The sequence below is a fragment of the Brettanomyces bruxellensis genome, chromosome 9, assembly GCF_011074885.1.
Source record: "Brettanomyces bruxellensis chromosome 9, complete sequence".
In the NCBI taxonomy this organism is placed as follows: domain Eukaryota; kingdom Fungi; phylum Ascomycota; class Pichiomycetes; order Pichiales; family Pichiaceae; genus Brettanomyces; species Brettanomyces bruxellensis.
Genome location: NC_054690.1, coordinates 399,571 through 422,150, shown reverse-complemented (window position 1 = coordinate 422,150; position 22,580 = coordinate 399,571). Strand labels below are relative to the sequence as shown.

Genomic DNA, 22,580 nt, shown 5'->3' with positions numbered 1-22,580 from the left:
AATTAAAACTCTTAAAACTGTGCCATACTTTTGCATTATGGTTATCTGACACATGATATTGCACATAATTTAAATTGTACATATAATTTATTCGACCGAAACATTTTTGTTATTCAGAAGCCTGTCACGGAAGTAGTACTCAATCTTTTATTATTCAACAGCCGTAAGTAAAAGAGAAATCGACAGTTCATACATGGAAAGATGTTTTGATATTATTGCCGAGATAATTGTCAGTGTAATTGTTAGCGTGGAAATCCTCTTTTGGAACCAAATTTACGTCGCGTCCGTTCTGGTGTAAAGATGAAAGTGAATTAAACGGGGAGGTGACCCTCAAGCAAGAAACAGAAAATGGAGAAAAGTAAAATCACATGAAATAGATAAAATTCATTGGCGATAGTGTAAAATGTCTTAGCATCTTTAACTGAAATAGGTCGACACATTCAATCTTCACCATATTTAGAAACCGTATCTTGTGACTAAAGATACGTTTTCGGCTAGTACATCCGTACATCTATAGTTAATCCGAGAAACTTGTTTTCTTATCCGGTTTATGCTTAACTACGCGCGTGATACTATTCTCGTGTACAATTCTTAGACTTTTTTTTTAGGCTTCTCGCTACTGGACGAGAAATCCACATGATGCGGCGCTATTCTGTGTAAGCCGTTCTGTTCTAATATTACATTACTAAAAAAAATTCCGAACAGTTCTAAGCGCCCAATCAAAATGCCTTCGAATAAAACGTAAGTTTGGCAGTGGCCTATACTATTCAAAAGAATTGAAAGACGCTTGGGAACGCTACAAATGCATGTGCCATATTTCTTTTTTGATTAGGAATGTAATTAATTGGACCATAGCTTTCAAGAAATTTGTATCGGCGTTAAGGTGGAAGTTATTCCAAATTAAACGAAGCGACCTTAGGCAGGCAGGCAGCACACAACCTTAAAAGAGCTTTGTGGGGCAATTAAATCAAAACCCGGTTTCTCCCAGCATCGGGAGTTGGTTAATTTCCTGTTAGCCTAAGAAAAATATATGGCATAGCTTCTTAGAAAATAATCTCCTCGCATTGTTCCCCTTTCTTATTGTTAGAGATAAATTTATCGATTCAAATAATATTGGGAGCCTTTTTGTGGAACGAGAGATTGCTCATTCTAGCGGATCCTATTTGCTGTTCCCGACCGTGAGAAAAGACTTGAAAAAAAATAGGAACTTACTGATTAGTAGTGCTATAATTTTTTTTTTTTTGCATTCATTTTCCCCATTTTGCCCCATCGACCCCATGCTATTTCCGCTTTTTCCTCATATGAAAATCCAATTTCGAGCGTGTCTTAAGCAGTCTCTCTCGGGCTTTACGATTTATACACATTCTTTTTTCCGTTGAACTTTCTTTTATTTTGCTTACATCTGCTCCTCAATTTCGCAACACGAGGTCTTTCAACACTTTGCCCGTAACGCTGAGACTTTACTTGAAATCAGCAAATATATCAAGGGTGCCTGCTTCTGCTTGCGTCGGAAAACAACATATTATAACAGAAGTCAAGAAGTATCATACATTGTAAGCTATAAATACTTGGGGACACATTTTCAAGCACCAGGAGTTATTGACAAAGGTTGCAATATTGCTTTTTGTTTTGAACCTCAACATAAATTTACATCTACAACATGGTTTTCGGGACTTTTGCACGTCTTTCCAGGTACTCCAGGGCATGCTATGAAAATGTCAAAGGAGGAACTCCATTTGGTTCGAGATGCCGGGGACAGCCTTTCTTCAATCCATCATACCGGAATCCTGATGATTTGGTTTTATTAGACGAGGTTGGACATCGTAAAGAATCACAAAACAAAACAAATTATAGCAAATACTCAACGGTTCTCCCATCACTTACTGTTACGAAGAATTACGTGATATTTGATCCATACAATAGGAGAAAGAAGAAAGACCAGGATGAAGATGAAGATGAAACTGCAGATCTAGATGATGGACCCACCGACGGGAATGGAAACAGAATAAGCAGGAGGGCTAATCTTCAAAGGATCATGCTTAAGCGTGTGAATCATAGTTTAAACAGAAATAGCCACTTGAAAATTAGCATAGAGTCGATGAATGCGGCTTACACAACATTGGGAATTAGAAGAAGCAGCTCTAACGCCATTAAGCGGGTGGTTGTTGCAACTGAAGGTATATGCCCAGACTATAAAACTGCAATGAACGGACAACAAAGAGCTTTCAGTACGAGTACTACCGACCTTGCAAAATTGAAAGAAGAGATGGAGAAACTCAAGCTTTCCGAAGAACCTCAGGGCATCAAATTCATGATGGAGATAGAGAAACCTGGCGAGGAGGAAGATGAAGAGGAAAAGGAAGTTGCCGACGACGTTGAGCAAAAAGTTAATGCTCAAACAGCAGGTGATTTTTCACCACAGACATATTCCGATGAAGAAATCATAGACAACATGATGGCTGTGGGGAAGGTGAATGAAGTTTTGTCTGTTTATCTCCGATTGCGTTCCAACAACATTGTTCCAAGCATTAAAGTTTACAACAAAGTGATGGAGTCGATAAGGCTCAGAGAAACAGATGAGACAATGGAGCAGAAGCTAACTAATCTTCTTAACGTTTACTCAGACATGCTTTCAAATAGCATAAAGCCTGACAACATTTCGTACGAACTTGTGATCAAGTCATTGGTTGAAGGATCGTTACATACATACCAAATGGCCCAGTTCAAGGAAGGTGGGGACTTTTTAAAGATTGCACTTGAACTGTTCTTCATTAGTCATAATAACGAATCCGCAATAATGTTCAAGGACCGTTCCATCTATAGAGAATTGTTGGAATGTTTGAACTGCTATCAGATGGTGACCTCTACGGATATCAAGACTTTGTACGAGATATTGAAGAACCGGATGGCTGGTGACAATACGTTACTATTATCATTCTACTTACAGCTGATTAGGTTTGCCTCATTGAAGAGAGACTTTGACTCAGTTCAGTTATTATATAACGAGCTGAGGTCGGAAATTGATGATCAACAGCTTAAGAATAGTCAATATAGAATATATTGCAGTTTAATTGAGGCCATGAACTTTTGTGGAGAAATACAAAGAAGCTCTATAATGCTTGATCAAATTATAAAGAACATGGATTCAAGGACTGCAAGGCATTCCCAAGAGGATATATCTGCCTTGATTTCCAGTTTCTTGAAATCCCAGGCCTGGATTGACCCTTACAAGGCATACGACACATTTTTGAAGTTCAACAGGGTGGATTGGATGCCAGACTTTACCGTTGAGGCTCTTTCTAACCTTTTTGCATCGTTCTTGGTTAGAAATGATCTTAAAATGGCATCAAAGGTTTATGATTACGATGTGATTAGAGAGGATTTCGACAGATCAATAGATTCTCTTCCAACCAAATTAGAAAACAACTTCCTATTAGTTCATCAGAGTTTTGACAAATATGTGGATCTGTTGATTGTTTCTGGGGATAAGAACCTTCTTTTAAAGGTGGTTAGAGAGATTTTACTTAAGAAATCGTTGGTTCTATCGGATCCAGTACTGGTCAGATTGCTAGATTACTTGGAACAGGAAGGTTATTATGAACTTGCCAACAAGTTTATTATTGACCAAGGCTCAAAGAAGAACGAGAAAAGGGACGTTACTTTGAATAATTACCTTTCACTGATTGTGGACTTCATCAAACCAGAACAAATTAAGGACATTTGCGACACCAAGTATTTCAAAAAGACGGTCGAACAATATAGATTAACTCGTGACAATGCATACGGACTCATGACTGTGTTTAAGAATATCACGTCGAAATTGAGCCCAAATGAGCTTAGGCTTAAGTTTGCATACTATACCAAGGTGTTGAATTATGAATTCGATGATGCAGCAAACTTCTACGTGAACTTACCTGATGAGGTCAGAAATTTCAAAGAACGTTTGTCGACGTTATGCGGGGAACTTAGTGCATAAACGAAAAACAATAATATTTATTAGAACGTTAAAGACGGACTTATGTTGGATGAGACTAGTTGGTTGGTTCACCGAGAAGCGATTTCATATTTTTTATTCTTCATCTATGGTTATTTGGCTTGTAAACCTTTGCAGGTACGTACAATAATTATGATATTATGCTAGAACATATTATAATAAAATGAAGTAGTAGTTGAAGTAGTTATATTCTTTTGGAAACCTGCGTGCTGTTGCTTCTATGGGGAATCAATCTTCATATGTGGATCTGTGAGCTAGTCAAATTTTGGAAAGAAAAAAAAGAAGATCACATCACGTGATAAAATATAGGGTTTGAAATCTGCCAGAAATTTTGGGCACTCAGTCATAAAAAAAATCACGAAATGGGTACCTCTACACCTCTAATAAAAATTACCCTTTTTTTTATTGCCGAACAAAGGACTTAAGGGGGAGAGAAGCAGGGAAAAATCAAGGCTGGAAACACATTGAAAAACTTTCAGAGACTTTTTTTTTCAGACATAGTGAGATAATTCAATAGAGCCTATTTCGAATTGGAGTTCACAACTTTCACGTCCATTTTAATTATAACAGATTAAAGTCCAAACCAACACCAAGGAATATATTTGAAAGATGGGTATGTACAAGAAGTGAAAAGAATACTGAATCCAATGTTAATTATGGTTGAAACTGGTGAAGCGGGAATGGACATCAACTCTATGGATGAAGCAGATAAAAGGAGATTCTCAAAGTGTATAGAAGAGCAGACCACACAGCAATAATATGATGAGACCTTCATTTGCTGGTGTTAGACGGATGGAAAAAAACGTTTGGGATAGTTTGTTATTGGTTGAACAGAGAGTTAGAAGAAAAGGACTACGCCAATTTGATAGTACAATGTAATTAGCAGAAGAAGTTGGAATCAAATGGGAAATAATATACAGAGTGGGATATTTGTGATGGATGTTGGAGTATACGCGGAAATGCAACGGTTGATTTAAGACACATTATCATTTTTTAGTGATTCAGTGGAAACAAAATGCTTCACGTGTAATATTAGGCATAAAATACTAACAAAGAACCCCAAATCCTATAGTTAACGTTCCAAAGACCAGAAAGACTTACTGCAAGAGCAAGAAGTGCAGAAAGCACACCCAGCACAGAGTTACACAATACAAGGCTGGTAAGGCTTCCTTGTACGCTCAGGGTAAGAGAAGATATGACAGAAAGCAAGCTGGTTTCGGTGGTCAGACTAAGCAGGTTTTCAGAAAGAAGGCCAAGACTACCAAGAAGGTTGTGTTGAGATTGGAGTGTGTTGTTTGCAAGGCTAAGATGCAGCTTCCATTGAAGAGATGCAAGCACTTTGAGCTTGGTGGTGATAAGAAGGAGAAGGGTGCTGCTTTGCAGTTCTAAGGAGCCTGAAGAAATACATATTTTGTACTCTTTTTTTGGCTTGTAGGTATAATAGCTTCAATCTTTTCTCGTTGTGGGATTTACATCTACGCTTGAAGGTTAACATTTCATAATATACAACAGAGATGTGTTTTCAGATATTTTATCTTTTATAAGTAGTGGGCGGTAGTTGTTTTGAGTAGAATCGTTTCTTCATTATCATTATCATTCATACCGAGTGGAGGGGTTATCGTTGTTTGATGTTGTGGTGCTTCCGTTCAGAGCCTAAATAATTCCGGTCTAAATCTAGAGCCGACTAGGGAATTCATATTTTGTGAGAGAGGGCGGTATTCGGCAATGCAAAATTGTTTGGACTGGGTATGGGAGAAAAACAGTAAGCGGAGAAATTTAGCGAAAATGAGCGCGCATACTGAGAATCTCGGCAAATTGGTATGTTGGTTCCAGAGTGAAGGAAACATCAACCAATCTTTTTTTTATTTATTTTTCACTTGAGCTTTGTGTGCGTAGAGACAATTTAAGTTCTGGGAAAGAATCACTGACCTGTCTTGCTTCCACTTTTCTTAGTGCTAAGGAGGAAATTGAACTGGGTAATACAGAAGTTGATTTCTTCTTGCCTTTTATCTTTGGCATTTTGATTTTTCGTCATCCACTCTTTGCTTCTGTAACTGAACAGAGAATTAATCACCAGCATAATCAGCTAAAACGAAGATACCAATCATCTTGCTTACAGGGACAGCAGTTGGTGCAATTGAAGTTGCGATTTACTACATATACACGAATTCAAGGAATTTAGACATTCTTATCGGAATTTATCAACAATGGACTCAGATATGGATTATGATCTGCGACAACAGCGGCAGCAACAACAACTGCAAACGCCGAATTATCGGCAGCCGGAAAGCATCCAGCAGCCTCGACTGATGCAGCAACAAAATCCCTATGATAATAGGCACCAACAGAATATATACATGAACCACGAACAGCAGCAACAACAGATGGATTATGGACAAATGGGGAACAATTACATGCCATTGCAGCGACCAGTGACTCCATATGGCAACACATATATGCCGCAGCAGAATTCACAGACCAATTTGTCCACTGTGAGCAACTCGCCAGTGATGCAATCGATGTCGACATTTAGAGACGATAGTGTTCCGGATCTGGCCCCTCCAACTTCTGTAAATGGACATAATTCGCCGTTGCAGAGAGATGGATCCGGATTCAGCAATTACCAACAGCAACAACAACAGCAACAGCAGCATGGATACGGAATGCAGGATCGGAATTTTGCAGAAACTCCAAACAGAGACAGATCTCCAATTAATGGAGCTGGCCCGAACATCAATTCTTCTCACCTGAAGGATGTCCAGGATTATGCAAATTCACCAAGCACTGTTGTGAGCAACGACAGATCCAGTGCCAGCAGCAATACACCTTCAAACTACGTTTATTTTGAGCGGCACCCCGAGTGGTTTTCAAGAGCTGCCCAGGACAGAAGTGCAGCGGTGAAACTTACACTTGAGAATTATTACAAGACTGCCATTGAGCATGCCATCGAGCGAAATCAGCGTCGTATCAAGTTTGAGCAGAAGATCAACGGAGAGATATCTGCCGAGCGGAGAAATAGAGAAACACAACTGTTCAGCAAGAACGAGTCACACTACTTGCGTCTTAGAAGAACAAGGCTCTCTCTTGAGGATTTCCACACGGTCAAGGTGATCGGCAAAGGAGCATTCGGAGAAGTCCGGCTAGTCCAGAAGAGAGACACGGGAAAAATATACGCGATGAAGACGTTGTTGAAGAGCGAGATGTACAAGAAGGACCAGCTAGCACACGTTAAAGCTGAAAGAGACGTGCTAGCGGATGCAAACTCACCATGGGTGGTGTCCTTGTACTACTCGTTCCAGGATCCACTATATCTCTACCTGATTATGGAGTTTCTTCCCGGAGGGGATTTGATGACGATGCTCATCAAATGGCAGATCTTCACAGAGGACGTGACTCGTTTCTACATTGCCGAGTGTGTTCTTGCCATCGAGGCCATTCACAAGTTGGGATTCATACACAGAGACATTAAGCCCGACAACATCTTGATTGACCGACGTGGACACATCAAGCTGTCGGACTTTGGCCTATCTACAGGCTTCCACAAGACTCACGATTCAAACTACTACAAGAAGCTTTTGGACCAGGGGCCGGCCAAGGCAGGTTCCCGAAATTCGGTGACTGTTGATCCAATCAGCCTGACCATGACCAACCGTCAGCAGATGCAGACTTGGAGAAAGTCGCGTCGATTGATGGCATATTCCACGGTGGGAACTCCAGACTATATTGCACCGGAGATCTTCGTCAACAAAGGTTATGGCCAGGAGTGTGACTGGTGGTCTCTAGGTGCAATCATGTTTGAGTGCTTAGTGGGTTGGCCACCTTTTTGCTCTGAAACTCCAGCCGAAACATACAGAAAGATAATGAATTGGAGAGAGACCCTGCAGTTTCCGGATGACGTTCATTTAAGCCCGGAGGCAGAGGACTTGATCCTGCGTCTGTTGACCGATGCAGAGCACCGGCTTGGCATTCATGGTGCTGATGATATAAAGAGACATCCATTTTTCAGAGGTGTCAACTGGGATGAGATTCGGAATGTTGAAGCACCATTTATTCCTAAGCTTCGCTCTATTACGGACACCAGGTTCTTCCCAACAGACGAGTTGGAAAATGTTCCAGATTCGCCTGCTTTGGCACAGGCCGAGAAGGAGAGAGATAGACTTAAGAGAGAAGGCCTGGAAACCAAGGCTGATCTTCCATTCATTGGCTACACGTACAGTAGATTCGAATATTTGACAAAATCAAATGCTTTGTGATCTGCGTCCGTTTTTTTTTTTTTTTTTTTGCAGAATACCCTACATTTACACTATGTTGCACTTTTTATTTTCTGCCCTTCTTGTGTACAAAGATTTACGACTGACAAATAACAATCCGTAATGAACTTCATACTTTAGCTTTGTATTCTATTCACCTTAATACCTGCTTTGCATCTTAATTACCAGTCATATACTTTTCTTGCACGTCACGTCGATCGACCAGACTAGTAGAATTCCGTCTTGATGCCGGAATTCTGTGCGGGGTGACTAATTTCTACATTATTCTATCTCTAGCTTGCTGTGGCGAGAATCTCTCTTTTTTTTTTTTTTTGGCCCCGCAAAATTTATGGCAGACGACCTGCTAACGATAAGAGCGTAAGGAAAATAATTTATTGTAGAAACTTTTGCTCAGCAATAGGGTCACGAGCCAATTCCACGATCAAAAAAAATAGCCAGCACAAGCAGATCATCGAGATGCCAAACACTTAATTGATACGTAATGAAAAATTCAAAATCTAACATTTGTTTGAAAATCACGGTTTGCTGTCCACATTCCTGTGTTGATGTACGGATGAGGGGTAGGGAGGCTGATCATATATTTGCTGATATCGGGAATCTTCTGGATTCTTCTGAAAGAGGGCTGTGCAAAGCGTGTGAGAAAACAAAACTAAACGGAGATGCCACTTCACACATGCACTGCTTTCGAAAAGATCAAAGAGTTCGGAAGTCGGGGTTTCTGACCGATCCAGTCCACCGTTAAACGACTGAAAAGCTGATTTCCCTGAGTTGAGCAACATTATCAGAAAAGTCAATTACTCACCGCCCCCAAAATAATAATATTAGGGCCCCTCTATTTAGCATTTCGCAACGTCACACATTTTTTTGTTTCCCAACGATAAGATAAGATGCCACATCATCCGCCGGGTGACTAAATTAGGAAACCTGCTCGACTTTTTTTTTTCTCGCGCTTGCTTACTGAAACCTAGATGATTCCATTTTCTTCCGATTGTTATTGTTCCGCCACTATTGTCATTTATCAAAAATTGGGACAGATTTATTAGTGTGGATAAAATGGGGTGTTTCTTTTAAAAGCCACCCATTTTCTCAGGCGGCCAAATCATACTTATCTAACTCCATATTTACCTTTAGTAGTTCGTTACTTCTCTCACTTTAGATTAGCTTTCTTTCTATATCTGATTCAAACTCCAGAGTCTTAAGCACACTAATCGCTTTTCCTTTTCCAATCATATTTTTTTCTTTTGGCTTTTGACATCTTCATCTACCTGATCAAAGGTAAAGAAAAGGTTTGCTGTCAACTCCTAATTGACAGGTTTTTCCGGTTTCTTCCTTTTTTCATCCATCCTGATCACCAATACCATATTTAATAGCGAACTATAATCATCACTCAACCGAAATACTATCGAGAATAAAAGAAAAACATGGCTACTGCAGTTCTTGATAAAAAACTCACCAGTCATTTGAATTCAATGTCAAGCAATTTCAAGACATCTATGGATGAGTACTTGCAGTATGAGAAGGGGTCTCTCTTAAGAAATAGATATCGGTTTATGAGAGACTTGCAAGCAGGATCGTTTGGTAAAGTTACGTGTGCGCTGGACACCACGAATAATACCCGTGTCGCTATAAAGGCTATGAAGAGATCAATTCCTGGGGTCCGGTTTATGGCTAGGCATGAGATTTCTGTTATGAACAGATTGGGCTACCATCCTAACATCTGTCAGCTGATCGAGAGTTTCGAGACTCGCAAATACATTGTTTTGGTCCTGGAATACATCCCAGGTGGTGATTTGTACGATGCCATTCACAATCATACAAAGATGGGATTGACTTTGCAGGAGGATCCGGAGCTGTTTGCTCAGATATGCTCACAGCTCATTGATGTGATCAAGTTTTCGCAATCCAAGAGCATTTACCACCGGGATGTTAAACCGGAGAATGTTCTTTTGATGGAAGATGGTTCGGTGAAGTTGTGTGACTGGGGCTTGGCAACAAGTGCCGTCAACTGCAAGGACTTCAACGTTGGAACCGAGAAGTATATGGCCCCGGAAGCATTGGGGGAGCATAAGCCTTCTGAGACTTACAACTCGAAACTTGCCGATGCCTGGTCGTTGGGTATCACTTTGCTATATACCCTGTTTGGAAAGTGCCCATTTAGAAAGGCACTAAAGTCAGATACAAACTACAGGAGATTCCAGAAGTCGCCTGAATTTATGTATGATTTGTATCCGAACTTGAGCACTTCTGGCTTTGATGTCATTGTCAACAAGCTTATGATCGAGCGCGATTTGGGGTCTGGCTTCGAGACGTCTTTGACTTCTGCCATGATGAAAGGCTTCACTGTCGATCAGGAATACAATTACGAGGTTCTTCAGACTTCAAGTTCTGAGAAGAAGAACTCTGATCTTTCAGAGGAGAATAGCCTTGGTGGGGAGTTTTACATGTTTGATCAGGAACAGCCTGCTGTAGATGCCGATGCCATGGATAGACATGACTATTCACACATCAAATATGATGAAATTCCACAAGAGGATCTTCAAACAGCAGAGTACGGTGTTCCTATTACTGTGGACTCGCTTTCAAAATCCAAGAATTTGGCTTCTGTTGCTTCATCCTCGTATATGCATGGTGGCAATTCGCTATTTGAGCCACATCCTTCCAGCTCTTTGGTGAATTCATTTGACACTACAGTCCCAGAGGAGAGCTATATAGGCTTGGCCGGAAAAAGACCTAGCAACAAGGTCGACATCGATGGTTATGTGAACCGCTTTGAGAGTTTTATGAGAAAACAGGACCCACAGTTCACAGGCCGCTCGTTAATGAGGGAACGTTAAGGTGATCATTGATGAGCGTTAATAGATGAGCATTCAATTAAAAAGAAAAAAAAAGTGATATCGGGGCGATCGATATCTAGGTATTGCGACACAAAAGGACAGATTATAACATAAAATAAAACAAGACGTTAAATGAAACCATAAAAAAAACACAAAAACCAAAAAAAAGACAGAACATAAATCCTAAAAGAAACGGAGTCGATAACGACTTTGAAGTACCAAATCTTATGAGCGACTTTAATTTGCATCTTTTTCATTGCTTTTTTTTCGTTTTACGTACAGGGAAATACAAAAAAAAAATAAAGGACTACAAAACTATTTTGTGTATGTATTGTATTATGAGTAGTTATATTCATTGTAGGCATGTTAAACAGAAACTAATTATACAGTTTGAATTAATGCCGAACACTCTATTTGGCAACATTCTCATTCTTATCCTCGTTTTCACCCTCATCTTCATCATAATCACTGTCGTAGGCATCTTCTTGGCTTCGTTTATAGAAGTAATTATTTGCGGCACGTAGTATGTATCGATAGCATTGCTGGAGGTATTTCTTCAACTCCTTTCTCATGATTATGATCATCAAACCGATGCAGAATGGTACAGATAACTCCCAATAAAAGGAGACATCCCGTTCCAAGTCACTGAATTTCTCGAAGTTCATACCGTAGTAACCAGTCCAGAAAGTCAAAGGCAAGAAAATGACAGTGATCAACGATAGACGCTGCATGGAGCTATTAGTTTCCACAGACAGAATGTTAAACACCAAGTTAAGCAAGTTCTCTATGGTCTGGGTCATCGAGTCTAAACTTTGAACGTACGATATGAGGTGGTCATCAATATCGCTTAGGTACAAAGTCGAGTTTTCTGAAATAAACTTACGAAAGATTTTCTGATTCTTGACTTGTAAGACCATCGAAGATATTGGTTGGATGGTAGACCTGAGTAAGGTGAGCTCATTCACCATCAAGTGCAGCTCGGCAGTACGCTGCATTCCAGGATTGGTAAGAATTTCCACCTCGAACTCATTCATGATTTTATTGTAAGCAGTCACAACAGGGTAGATGAGATCAACAGAGGCATCCACAATAGACTCAAAGAGGATGGACGGATCGCAGGAAGTACGCAATAGGGTGTATTCGGATGATAATCTTGGAAGAATGGCTTTCTCGATATCGTTTGCCGAATGCTCCAAAAACGAAATGACCGTTCCATTATCTGTGAGAAAAATGGACAGCTGCTCTTGCCCAACACCAAGATTTCTTCTGTATAAAGGCCTGCGAGACTCAATCCTAGAAACCTTCTTGTAAGCCTCAGACTCCTTGTTTACTGGAATTAGCGTTGACTCAGTTAGTGTTCTAGCATTTGGATCATCCATGATCATCTCATTGAGCGTCTTAAATTGTATCAAATTACTTCTAGAAGACTGCGACCTGGATCTTGTGCGTGATGCATGCAATGAGTACTTTCTATTACGAATATTTTTTTCCAGGTCTACAGGGGTGTCTTCCCGCGGATTAAATGATGAAACTGTGGCCGTTGGGCTTATAGCTTCCGAAGACACCGACCGTCCTGGTTGATGAATAACAGGAAGCTTTGATGCACGGCTGGACTTCTGCTTGCGGTGATGTAGATGCAATTGTACAAATGAGGAAGCAGCCATCGATAGCGGTGTTTTCATTGTAATTAGTTTCAATAAAGGCAAAACTGCAAACATATGCCCCGGATACATGTCAACTTTTGTGCGCTGAGGAATATCCACCATATCCTCTATTGCCAATCGATGAAGATTGTAGTGGTCTCCAATAAGCGAGATTGCTTCCCAAGAAAGACCATTCACGTTGATCCAACGCACTTTACTCCATTTCGGACGGCCTTTGAAAGCCTTTTCCAAATCATTCTTGGATCTATCCACCTGCTCGAGGTACTGAGACGCGGTTTCATAAAGCTCATTTATGCTGCTTGTAGTATCTTCATCAGTACTGTCACTGTCGGAGCTCAACAAACTGCTGTTTCTCCTTTTGCTATAAAATTCCACATGATCGGAATCTTTGTCGTAACGGGTGTGATCTTGAGCCATCTCAGAGTAAACTTCATACCGTTCAACACGATATCTCTTTTCTGAATAGTCAGTGATTGTAACCGTAGAGCCTGGTGTTCGCAATAGCACGTTTGTCGTGTGAACGTCAACACCTGGCTCCCATGCTGCACGCTCTCGCTTTGCCTGAGACCCCAAGTATCGTCTCGAACGCCGTTTAAATTTACTTTTTGCATCCACAGATGTGGACATAGGAAGAATCCGCTTTTTATCCAAGATACCGGGAAATTTGCTACCATCACTAGTCTTTCCAAATATTTTACCCGTAAGGTTTCTCATGTTCTCACTCGCAGTGTGACTACTTGGTGTAGACTTTTCCGTTGGTGCAGGTTTTAAATGGGTTTTGTCAATTTTGTCACCAGGTTTGCTTTTACCACCTGCAGCCTCAGTATGCTCTTCAGTTGGCTGAATGACGACCTTAGGCACAGCTGATCTCGACATTGAAGCGGAGGAGGATGAAGACAACGGATCTGATTGTGGTTGCAATATGGAATCACTAGCCGGAGCTTCCATTCCTGGAATTTCAGCAGTAGACTTATTCCTCAATATAGAACTCTCAGTTCTGGCAATAGGATTGTCAAACAAACTATGCCTTCTTCTTTGATATCTGCGCAGTGCCCTTCTCACATTGCGATGCTGCCTTGGGAGAATTCTCGCGAGTATAGCCTCGCCAATGCTCTCCTTTCTATGCTTTCTATGTCTTTCAGACTTCTTATCATCATTGGTTGACCGCTGGGAATAGTTGGAACCGGAAGTACTTGAACGAGCCATACGGGAACGCATCAGATTTCTCAGCATTGACGGTGCCATTGAACTCCCAGAAGCACTCGAAGAAGAAGATGTTGACGTTGAAGATGACGAACTTGAGGATTCATTATCTGTCAAATAATCATAGTCGGACCAGGACAAGTCATCTCTGTCTGGAAGGTTTGGAAGATTCGGGTCGGCTGAATCATAGACCCCCCTGCGAGGCATCTCAGTGCTTATTCAACTCTTAAAAGACCATATATTGCCACGATCGGCAAAAATATATGCAGTGTGAACTTACCAGTGAAATCTTATGGACCAATTTGGATGTCTCTAATCACAATCCATATCAATGATTGAGATATGACACCAAATAATTGACAGTTACAGCTTCCAAACAAAAATGTATGCAAACCAAGTTGGCGTAGAGCAAGGTTGTAAAACGTTAACAGCCTGAATTTGCTCAAGATTTTCAAATGAGATATAAATCTTCTTTTTCAGCAGTCGATAAGAAATTACTATTGATATCTTCCGAGCACGCGGCTAGGATGTAATTTATTCTTGCATTGATTTTTTGTGTCAAGATCAAAACCAATCACCGAGTCGTATAAAAAGAGAGCTTTGCTGTTTTAATATAATTGATGCACGGAACGCTGAGTTTATAGAGTTATCCAAGGAACAGCAATACATTAACAAAAGAAGTCACCTTACATTTTTGAATCGAACTATTTGCGAAAATAAAATACACATACTTAAGCGTCATTTTGAAAGAAAGGGTGTCATGAGGCAGCTTTTTGGCTGCTACAAGTATCTCAAATTTACCGAGTTGAGACTCACACAATTGCGGTTTCCGCTAGAAGCTAGTCATACAACACGGCTGAAAGATTTAAACAGGAAACATCAATTAGTTGATCGTCAATGGATATACAACAATATATTAAAGTATGTGCCGAGCCACGCGCCTTCACCTTGGAATTCAGGTATTCAGACTAAAGCATTATTACTGCAAAGTGAAAGGCCAAATAAAAAAGGTACAAGTAGGACACAACAGGGTTCTGGAAATACCAATGGGAAAAATGGTGATAATAAGGAGAAGCACATAAATAAAAACAAGCTTAACAGAAAAGCGAATCTCGGATCCACAATAGAAATGCTTCAACTGAAAGTGCCAAAACTACTCCAGGAGTTATTGCCAGAGGAAAGCATCTCAAAGAATATAATTTTCCGTATACTCCCGCACAAATATCCAAATATGCCACCATTTAAGGGCTACTTATTATATTCGACGACTCTTAAAACTTTACAGCTTGCATTGACATCGTTTTACTTGAACCCCAAAACTCAGATACACATTACCAATATCAAAGTTGACGAACCCACATCTTCAATGTCATCCGATGAGCTTGTGAATCTATCTTTAAATAACACATCAATCGAAAAAGCAGATCCTTCTATTAATCACACGGCACAGTCACTATCAAATTATACTACAAAGATTATAATTAAATGGAGGACATGTTTGAATGGGTGTTCACATTTAGATCACTCGAGCACTGCTCATGCTAAAATGGGCTCCTTTAAGTTTGATAATCTTGATATGTCGAAAGTTCTGCCTGAATCCGGCAAAAACTTATCATCCGCTTTAATCCGTGAAATAGAGCTGAAATTATTTCCCGGATTCCTTCAAAGGAAGAACAAGAAGTCGGAAATCAAGGAAGAGATGGCGCAAAAGAGTGACAGGAAACTAGAACGGATTGTAAGTGGAGTTTTTATTTTCGAATTAACCGCTGATAACGACAAGATTGCAGTTTTCACAATTGACAACTGTGATGTTTTGGAGAATAAGGAACCTGATATTGAACGTTTTGGCCTTGCACCACAGGCATAACATTTTGGGAGAAGAGATTGATTTGGCGAAAGCTTCTTGTATATAAAAGTAGGAACTTGAATTCCATGGTTATATAAATTTTATTATTTCTTGTCGAAAATACGATTTTTATGAGAAATCTTACAGTAAGAAATACCAAGTTACTTCATCGTTACTATTAATCTTATTACTAACTTTTAAGTTAAAACTGAAGGCCTCGCCCAAATGATCAGTGCTCATAACGAACGTTTACCAATGCCCTTAATATTTCGTTTTGGCTCTCAACAATTTTGAGCATTACCCTATTAGAGTGGTAGAGATACAACAGAATAAGCAACTGAAGTGCGAAAAGGCCAATGAATGCATATAAAGAAAAAGGAAAACTTGTAGTGGTAGGTGCAACACTGTGTCTTCTCCTTTGGACAGAATGTTTCTTCCTTTTCACAATTCTGGCATCAAAAACTTTCTTTTCTTTGTTGGATGCCACAGGCTTTGTAGAACTGACAATATATGAAGATGAATTAGATGGAATGGTCTCATCAACAATTTTCTTGATGTCTTTGGCACATTTCTGCTGCCCAGAAAGAGCAGATCTCTCAATCATACCTTTTATCCATGAAGAACTGGTCCAGTTAATCCAATAGCTACATTTCAAGTTTGTCATGTCATCCTCTGCCCAAGTAAATACATACGTTGTTCTCACATCAAACGACCCACCACTAGGGACATTGGGTGTTGTTGTGACTGTGAGAACTTCGACGTAGTCAGATACATCAAAATGCTTTAAGTACTCAGTGACTTTGACGGTGGTTGACTTAGGACCGATTGAAAAATTTAGTCTCTTCTGATACTCAAATGATCTTGTAGGGAACTCATCATCATCCTTCTTCTGGAACAAACCGTAATCAGTGAAGTCAAAGCCATCACTGACTTCCATAATTTTACGATGGTATACCGTATTCTTACCAAACAACACCTTGAAGACATAACCCAACGGGGCTTTAAAGTTTTGATCCATAACATATTTCTCTGAATTCTTTTCAAAATCAGCTGGCTGGTGTGACGTTGGTGCGTGCTTTAAAGGTCCCTGAATTAAATACTGGTTATCATCTTCGCCATCTTTGTCTTCAATAGAGGAAGTACCTTCCTCCTTAGCACTATGTGCATTGTAGTTAGACAGGCTGGATCCGCCTTCGTCAGCGGAACCCTCTGAATTTAAACACTCAGTTTCACCCTCATCATCTACAGTGAGGATGTCTCCCTCAGAAAGCTGACTTGATGATATGCTAGTTCTGGCATACACAGCAACCTCGGTAGAACTTCTGTTCGAATGATTCTTCCTTAAAGCCAACGAGCGAGACCAAACGGTGGATATGAAATTCAATGTCTGATCCCTCGAAACAAAACTAGCAAAGGCCTGCTTTGACTCTTGTGTCTCTATAATTATACCATTTGGAAATAACCCAGCCGTTGAACGTCGATCAATGTGAATGACATCATCGAATGGAATCACTAGGCTAGTAACCCAACCCAAGAGATTGGAAATAAAGCATAAACTGTGCTCGGAAACGTAAAGCCTTCCTTGAAGGAGAATCTCCCGGCTTAGTGCACAGCTGAAATCATCCAGCAACCTATCATCATCCGGAATCTCGGTAAACAACTTATGGAAAGCTGTGTCCCTGACTGTTGATGCATACCTGTACTGTGTGTCCATGAATTTCTCCTTTCTGTAAACCGAATGATCATAGCTCTCAAAAGATTTCCTCAACACATTCTCCTTAACATTATCTGCAGCAGTCTGAGCTTCCTCCTCATCTTCTCGTATCGTGGGTTCCGACTGCGATGCCGGGACCGATTGTTTACCTTCAGCCTCGGGCTTTGACGGAATGCTGGCAGTGCTGTCACCACTAGCAGGGGCCCCACTAATGGTATTTGCAAAATTTCTGATGCTATTCATGAAAAAAGAACCATCCTGAGAGCTCTGCGTTCTTTTATGGCGATTGCTTTCCGAAGTGCTTTCGGACGAACCACTATTTCTCTTTAAGGGTCTCGAATCTGAAACTGATCTTCGGGCTGAAGGTGACACACTACTACCATTAGTGAAACTGCTGTTGGTTCGTCTGTGACTGCCTCTTTTGCGAAGAATCTGATCGATGTTATCCAATGATTCGTTCAACTCCTCCAGGCTGCTTCTGCTGGCAGCTGATCCAGATGCTTGTGCTCGAGTTGTAGCTGGATCTGCAGGTGTAGAGTATATAACTGTGCTTATAGGTAGAGATGTGGACATAGAAGTTGACGAACTGTTGATGGTAGCCTTTCCGGATGGAATTGAAAGCGACTTCATTGAGCTCGTGACAGATGATGAGGCCCTCATTGATGCAAATGATGTTGACTGTAGCTGATGAGGAATTGTGACTGGATGTACATTAGATGAAGCTGGACTCTTTTGCGATTCACTAGACATGTTCCCATCCACTTCCGTATCATTTACCACCTTTTTATTCGCATTACTCCGAGAAATTGTCGAACTTGTCGAGGTTGCATGTCCAAGTTTGCGAGAAACTGCAGTTGAAATACTGACATTCCCATTAGCCGTGCGTACTGAACTGGCCTTCCTACTTCTTGCTTCACCATCCGTCACATCTCCTTTATCGGTATTACTGTCTAAATCAAATCTCGAAACATCTGTATTTCCATCTTCTATCCGTTTAACTTCGGGCTCATCCATTATCTCAGGTAGATTTGTCATGCCAGATGTAGAACTCAACGGTTTGGCTAACAATCCAATTGATAGAAATTCTAATGGGGAGAGAAAAAGCACCAACAGACAAGCTAATTTGCTTTCAAAAGAAATAAATAAAATATGCCACTCGGAATTATACTTCTTGGGAGCCTTTATGTGTGTGAAAAGAACACTAAATCAAATCAGAGGCTTTGGCAATGTAGTTAGTTGGATTAGACGTATAAAAAAAAAAAAAAAAAAAAAAATAGATAGTGGGGGAGTCATTGAACGTTATGCGAGATAACAATATACGATCCAAATACTTCTCGCTTCATCTCGTATAACGGACATTACGCTAATTATCGGATCAAATTTAGTTTGCGAGGTGCAGTTTAACACACACTTATTTCAACGAGCAAATCGTTAAGAAGTGAATTATTACATTAAGCATATGTTATCTTTCTGAAATGATACATGCATAACTGTTGCTCCTTGGCTTTATTTTATCTCTAGATCTGAAGATTTTTTTTTTAAAAAAGGAAGAATCAAAGGTCAACCCGAATTTAGTTAATTAAATATCATTAGGTCTCTAAAAAAAGTCATTACCCGTAAACATATATCCCTAAATCAGATTCCCATCATAATGACCTCTCTCTCGGCTTTGAGTGCACGTTCATATCTTTCGGCCATTTCTATAGTATTTTTAACAAATTGTGATTCCCCTTTGCTCATTAAAACCCGAAGAATCAACGTTTTATCCTCTCTGGCTTTCTCGAATGAATTCGCATCAAAGTTTATTTTAGAATACTTTGATGGCATTACCCCATTCAAGTACGTGGCTACCTGGTAGATAGTGTCTTTCAGGTCACGTGACTTCATTTCATAAAGCTGCTCAATCTTTAGGAATTTCTGGAATGGTTTCTCAAGCGGGTCCTGAAGTATTTTATCTGGATTATTGAGCATCTCCCGGAATTTCCAGCACCATTCAATCACTCTTTGCATTTCATGCTTACTTGTTTTGTGATACCTTGAGACAAAACTAAAATTGGTAAGACTCGACCGCTTATCAAGCCTAGTGACAATTCCGTGAAAGAGGAATGAAAGTCGAGGTAAAAGTAAATTCTCCGCAGAGTTCAACACCTTGAACCATAGCTGAAGCATAACCTCATCGAAAAGCTCAGTTTCCAAATTGTCATATAGCTCATCAATGGTATGAAGCTGCATATCATTGATGTATGCATCCACTTTTTCGTCCTTTAGCACACGGAAGTTACTATCCTTCTTAACTGGAGCCAACTCTAAACTCTGTTGCAAATAGTCTCTTGTGAATATTTCCTTCATCTGATTGCTAAACTTGTCAACCAAAAGTTTTATGGCTCTATCCCGGCCATTGGAAATTTCGGAAAAAACCTTACTCGAATAATAAACGGGATCATTACGTTCCACATCGACATTCACCAATATGTTCAACACGCCTGATTTTGGTTGCAAGCTTATCTTTTCCTCCAAAGGCATCTTCGACATATCGTTAATGTTGAGGCGATAAACCAAAGTTTTGTATACACCGCCCCAACTTGCATCGTTAAGTGTGATTCTAAGAAAAGCCATACGATGCTCACTTGACGCACTAACAAAACTCTCAAATTCTTCATCCCAGGTAGGGTTGTAGTCCGTGTAGACTGTTCTTGTCATACCTTGAATCAAACCCTCAATTTCCACTGATAGGCTCACAGGTTCACCCTTACCATTTTCAACATTTTCTGCATTTAGAACTCGCACAGACACAAATTTTCTCATTTTTGAGGCAGATTCAGGCTTTATATTTGCAGATAATGTTTCAGAATATTCAGAGAGCTTCTTTGAATCAATGTCATGAAAATATTCAATAATCTTGGTGACATTGTTTAAGCAAGTACAATCCTCGCCTTTGAAATCCATAGTACCACGCGCAGTCAATAATTCATGGTTAAATCGCGCTAGCATTGTGTTTGAATAAAACAATAAACTCTCAAACACACCTTTGTAGAGTTTTGTAAATAACAATGCCACTTGAACCTTGTTATCCCAATCAAAGGACTCCAAAAGCTTCAAATATGCATTGCAAATACCCATGACGTTTTGTACGCTACTTGAATACGAACACCCATCTAGTCTTCTGAGATTCATATCTCCGCTTATAGCATCTTTGACCTTTTGAAGCATTTCTTTCGACCAAAATGACACAATTTGACTGAAGGCTTGGAAAAGAATACTTTCAAATTCAAATTTCAGGACAGCTCTTCTCCTTAATCTTCCTAATAATCCTACTAAAGAAGCAAAATTCTGCCTTCCCTCTTCCGTCAACAACACCGACTTGCTATGATCAGCACTTATAAACGATTCAATGAAAAGCCGTACATAATTTATGGTTGGAGCAGCAATTATTTTTCCCGCAGTTGAACAAACCTGGAAAGTTCGGTCTAGATCTTTATTTTTGACCTTCCAGTTATGTAGAATATCTAGATCAGACACTGTGCTTGATAGTAACTTCAAAATCATATCAAAATCTAGCTCGTCATTTCGTTTGTCAGAGCTGTTGTTTGCCCCCCTAGTATCGCTCTCGGTAAGTTTGAGCTCATTCAAACGAGATATAAGCCTTTCAGTTAAACCTTCTTGTAAACTCTTCTGGTAAAAATTCACAACATCCTGGGTTGTCGAAAGATGCAATCGTTTCAAAAAAACAAGAGATGTTGTCAATGCTTGAATATCCCCGAGTGGATCTGTAAAATGTGGCTTCAATTGCTCTTTACATAGGGAAAAAGCTCTTAATCCTAGAGACAGTGCATAATTCTTTTCTGACAACGGCCAGCCAAACCATGTTATCTGCATCGGAGATGACAAATATGCTAAGCTGAGAGCTTTGACAACATTGTCAGGATTGGCACTATTGAAGTCATTAGTCGAAGCCTTCAGAAATGAAACAAATAATGTACAAGGCTGTATCTGCCACATTTGAACACACTTTATGTACATTCCAAAAAACTCAGAATCACCATGTAATGCAACCCGTGACAATTGATCGATTGAATCCTGAAGGTTTGTTGGAACCAACAATGACGAAGAATGACTATTTGATTTCGAAGAGATATCAGTTGAACTAATGGAAAATCTACGCAACAAACGACCATACTGCTCAGTATCAGCACTTTTCCAAGACTTCCATCGATCCACATTGTCGAAGTCATTCATATCATAAGCTTTTCTGAGCTTGGAACAAATGTTCACTGCAACTATAACATCCTTGTTAGATAACATAGGGCTTAACTTGCCTTCAATCCGTTTTAGCTGCCTTTCGGTAATGCCAAAAAATGTACATATTGAATCTCGGGCCTCCTGCTTGGAAACTTTAGGAATCTCAAGGAAAGTCTTGGACAATATGACTTTGCGCTGATTGAGCAATAGCTGCTTCTGGTGATCTGTACTCTTTTTGCATGCAAGCAGCATGTCAATCAATTGCGTTTGCTGAATATAAAAAGTAGCAGTTCTATTTGAGACATTTTCCGAAACTATGAACTCAGTGAACTTTTGTAAAATTTCATTTGTATTCCACTGAATCATTTGGGAGCCTTTGATTTTACAAAACTTGACGACATTTCGGCTGAATTCGGCATCTAACTGGAAGCAGTTAAACTGGCTGATATCTTGCACAGTCTTTAGAAATTCCTTCTTCAACACATCTGAGCGGTTTCCCAAACGAATGTGTACCTTTTTGGAAGAAACATAGGGCTCATTAGAAATTTCTGGAAGCTCATTAACGTGGATTATTTTATATGTCTCATCAAATAAAAGCTGGATGGCTATGAAGTAATCTACCACATCTCTGAGCGGAGATGAAGAACCTCCATTACCATAACTGGAACTCCCATCCATTGAGAAGAAGAAAAGTACGCTTGGTGTAATGTGGAGGGTAAATTTCCTCTGAGCTTATCCGATTAGGGAGTGGTGGTGGTATTCCATATTATTGAAGTAGTTTAACAGGTTATCAAAATTATTTTATTTTATTTATT

General features: G+C 39.9%; 8 protein-coding genes across 8 annotated transcripts; 5 read left to right on the top strand and 3 right to left on the bottom strand.

Moving 5' to 3' along the window:
- Window positions 1-1,660: 1,660 nt before the first annotated feature.
- BRETT_002067 (uncharacterized protein) lies at window positions 1,661-3,976 on the top strand (the record flags this gene model as incomplete). The annotated part of the gene is made up of 1 exon (XM_041280605.1): window positions 1,661-3,976. The coding sequence occupies one exon, from the start codon at window positions 1,661-1,663 to the stop codon at window positions 3,974-3,976; it is 2,316 nt and encodes a 771-aa protein (XP_041138396.1).
- A 665-nt stretch (window positions 3,977-4,641) lies between these two features.
- On the top strand, window positions 4,642-5,383 carry RPL44 (40s ribosomal protein L44e; the record flags this gene model as incomplete). Its single annotated transcript, XM_041280604.1, has 2 exons — window positions 4,642-4,723; window positions 5,067-5,383. 2 exons carry the CDS (start codon window positions 4,642-4,644, stop codon window positions 5,381-5,383), a joined length of 399 nt encoding a protein of 132 aa, XP_041138395.1.
- An 818-nt stretch (window positions 5,384-6,201) lies between these two features.
- Window positions 6,202-8,247, top strand: CBK1 (Serine/threonine-protein kinase; the record flags this gene model as incomplete). Its single annotated transcript, XM_041280603.1, has 1 exon — window positions 6,202-8,247. One exon carries the CDS (start codon window positions 6,202-6,204, stop codon window positions 8,245-8,247), a length of 2,046 nt encoding a protein of 681 aa, XP_041138394.1.
- A 1,439-nt stretch (window positions 8,248-9,686) lies between these two features.
- On the top strand, window positions 9,687-11,099 carry BRETT_002064 (uncharacterized protein; the record flags this gene model as incomplete). Its single annotated transcript, XM_041280602.1, has 1 exon — window positions 9,687-11,099. One exon carries the CDS (start codon window positions 9,687-9,689, stop codon window positions 11,097-11,099), a length of 1,413 nt encoding a protein of 470 aa, XP_041138393.1.
- Window positions 11,100-11,509: 410 nt separating this feature from the next.
- BRETT_002063 (uncharacterized protein) lies at window positions 11,510-14,173 on the bottom strand (the record flags this gene model as incomplete). The annotated part of the gene is made up of 1 exon (XM_041280601.1): window positions 11,510-14,173. The coding sequence occupies one exon, from the start codon at window positions 14,171-14,173 to the stop codon at window positions 11,510-11,512; it is 2,664 nt and encodes an 887-aa protein (XP_041138392.1).
- A 553-nt stretch (window positions 14,174-14,726) lies between these two features.
- On the top strand, window positions 14,727-15,833 carry BRETT_002062 (uncharacterized protein; the record flags this gene model as incomplete). The annotated part of the gene is made up of 1 exon (XM_041280600.1): window positions 14,727-15,833. One exon carries the CDS (start codon window positions 14,727-14,729, stop codon window positions 15,831-15,833), a length of 1,107 nt encoding a protein of 368 aa, XP_041138391.1.
- A 208-nt stretch (window positions 15,834-16,041) lies between these two features.
- On the bottom strand, window positions 16,042-18,561 carry BRETT_002061 (uncharacterized protein; the record flags this gene model as incomplete). Its single annotated transcript, XM_041280599.1, has 1 exon — window positions 16,042-18,561. The coding sequence occupies one exon, from the start codon at window positions 18,559-18,561 to the stop codon at window positions 16,042-16,044; it is 2,520 nt and encodes an 839-aa protein (XP_041138390.1).
- A 600-nt stretch (window positions 18,562-19,161) lies between these two features.
- On the bottom strand, window positions 19,162-22,443 carry BRETT_002060 (uncharacterized protein; the record flags this gene model as incomplete). Its single annotated transcript, XM_041280598.1, has 1 exon — window positions 19,162-22,443. The coding sequence occupies one exon, from the start codon at window positions 22,441-22,443 to the stop codon at window positions 19,162-19,164; it is 3,282 nt and encodes a 1,093-aa protein (XP_041138389.1).
- Between the last annotated feature and the right edge of the window lie 137 nt (window positions 22,444-22,580).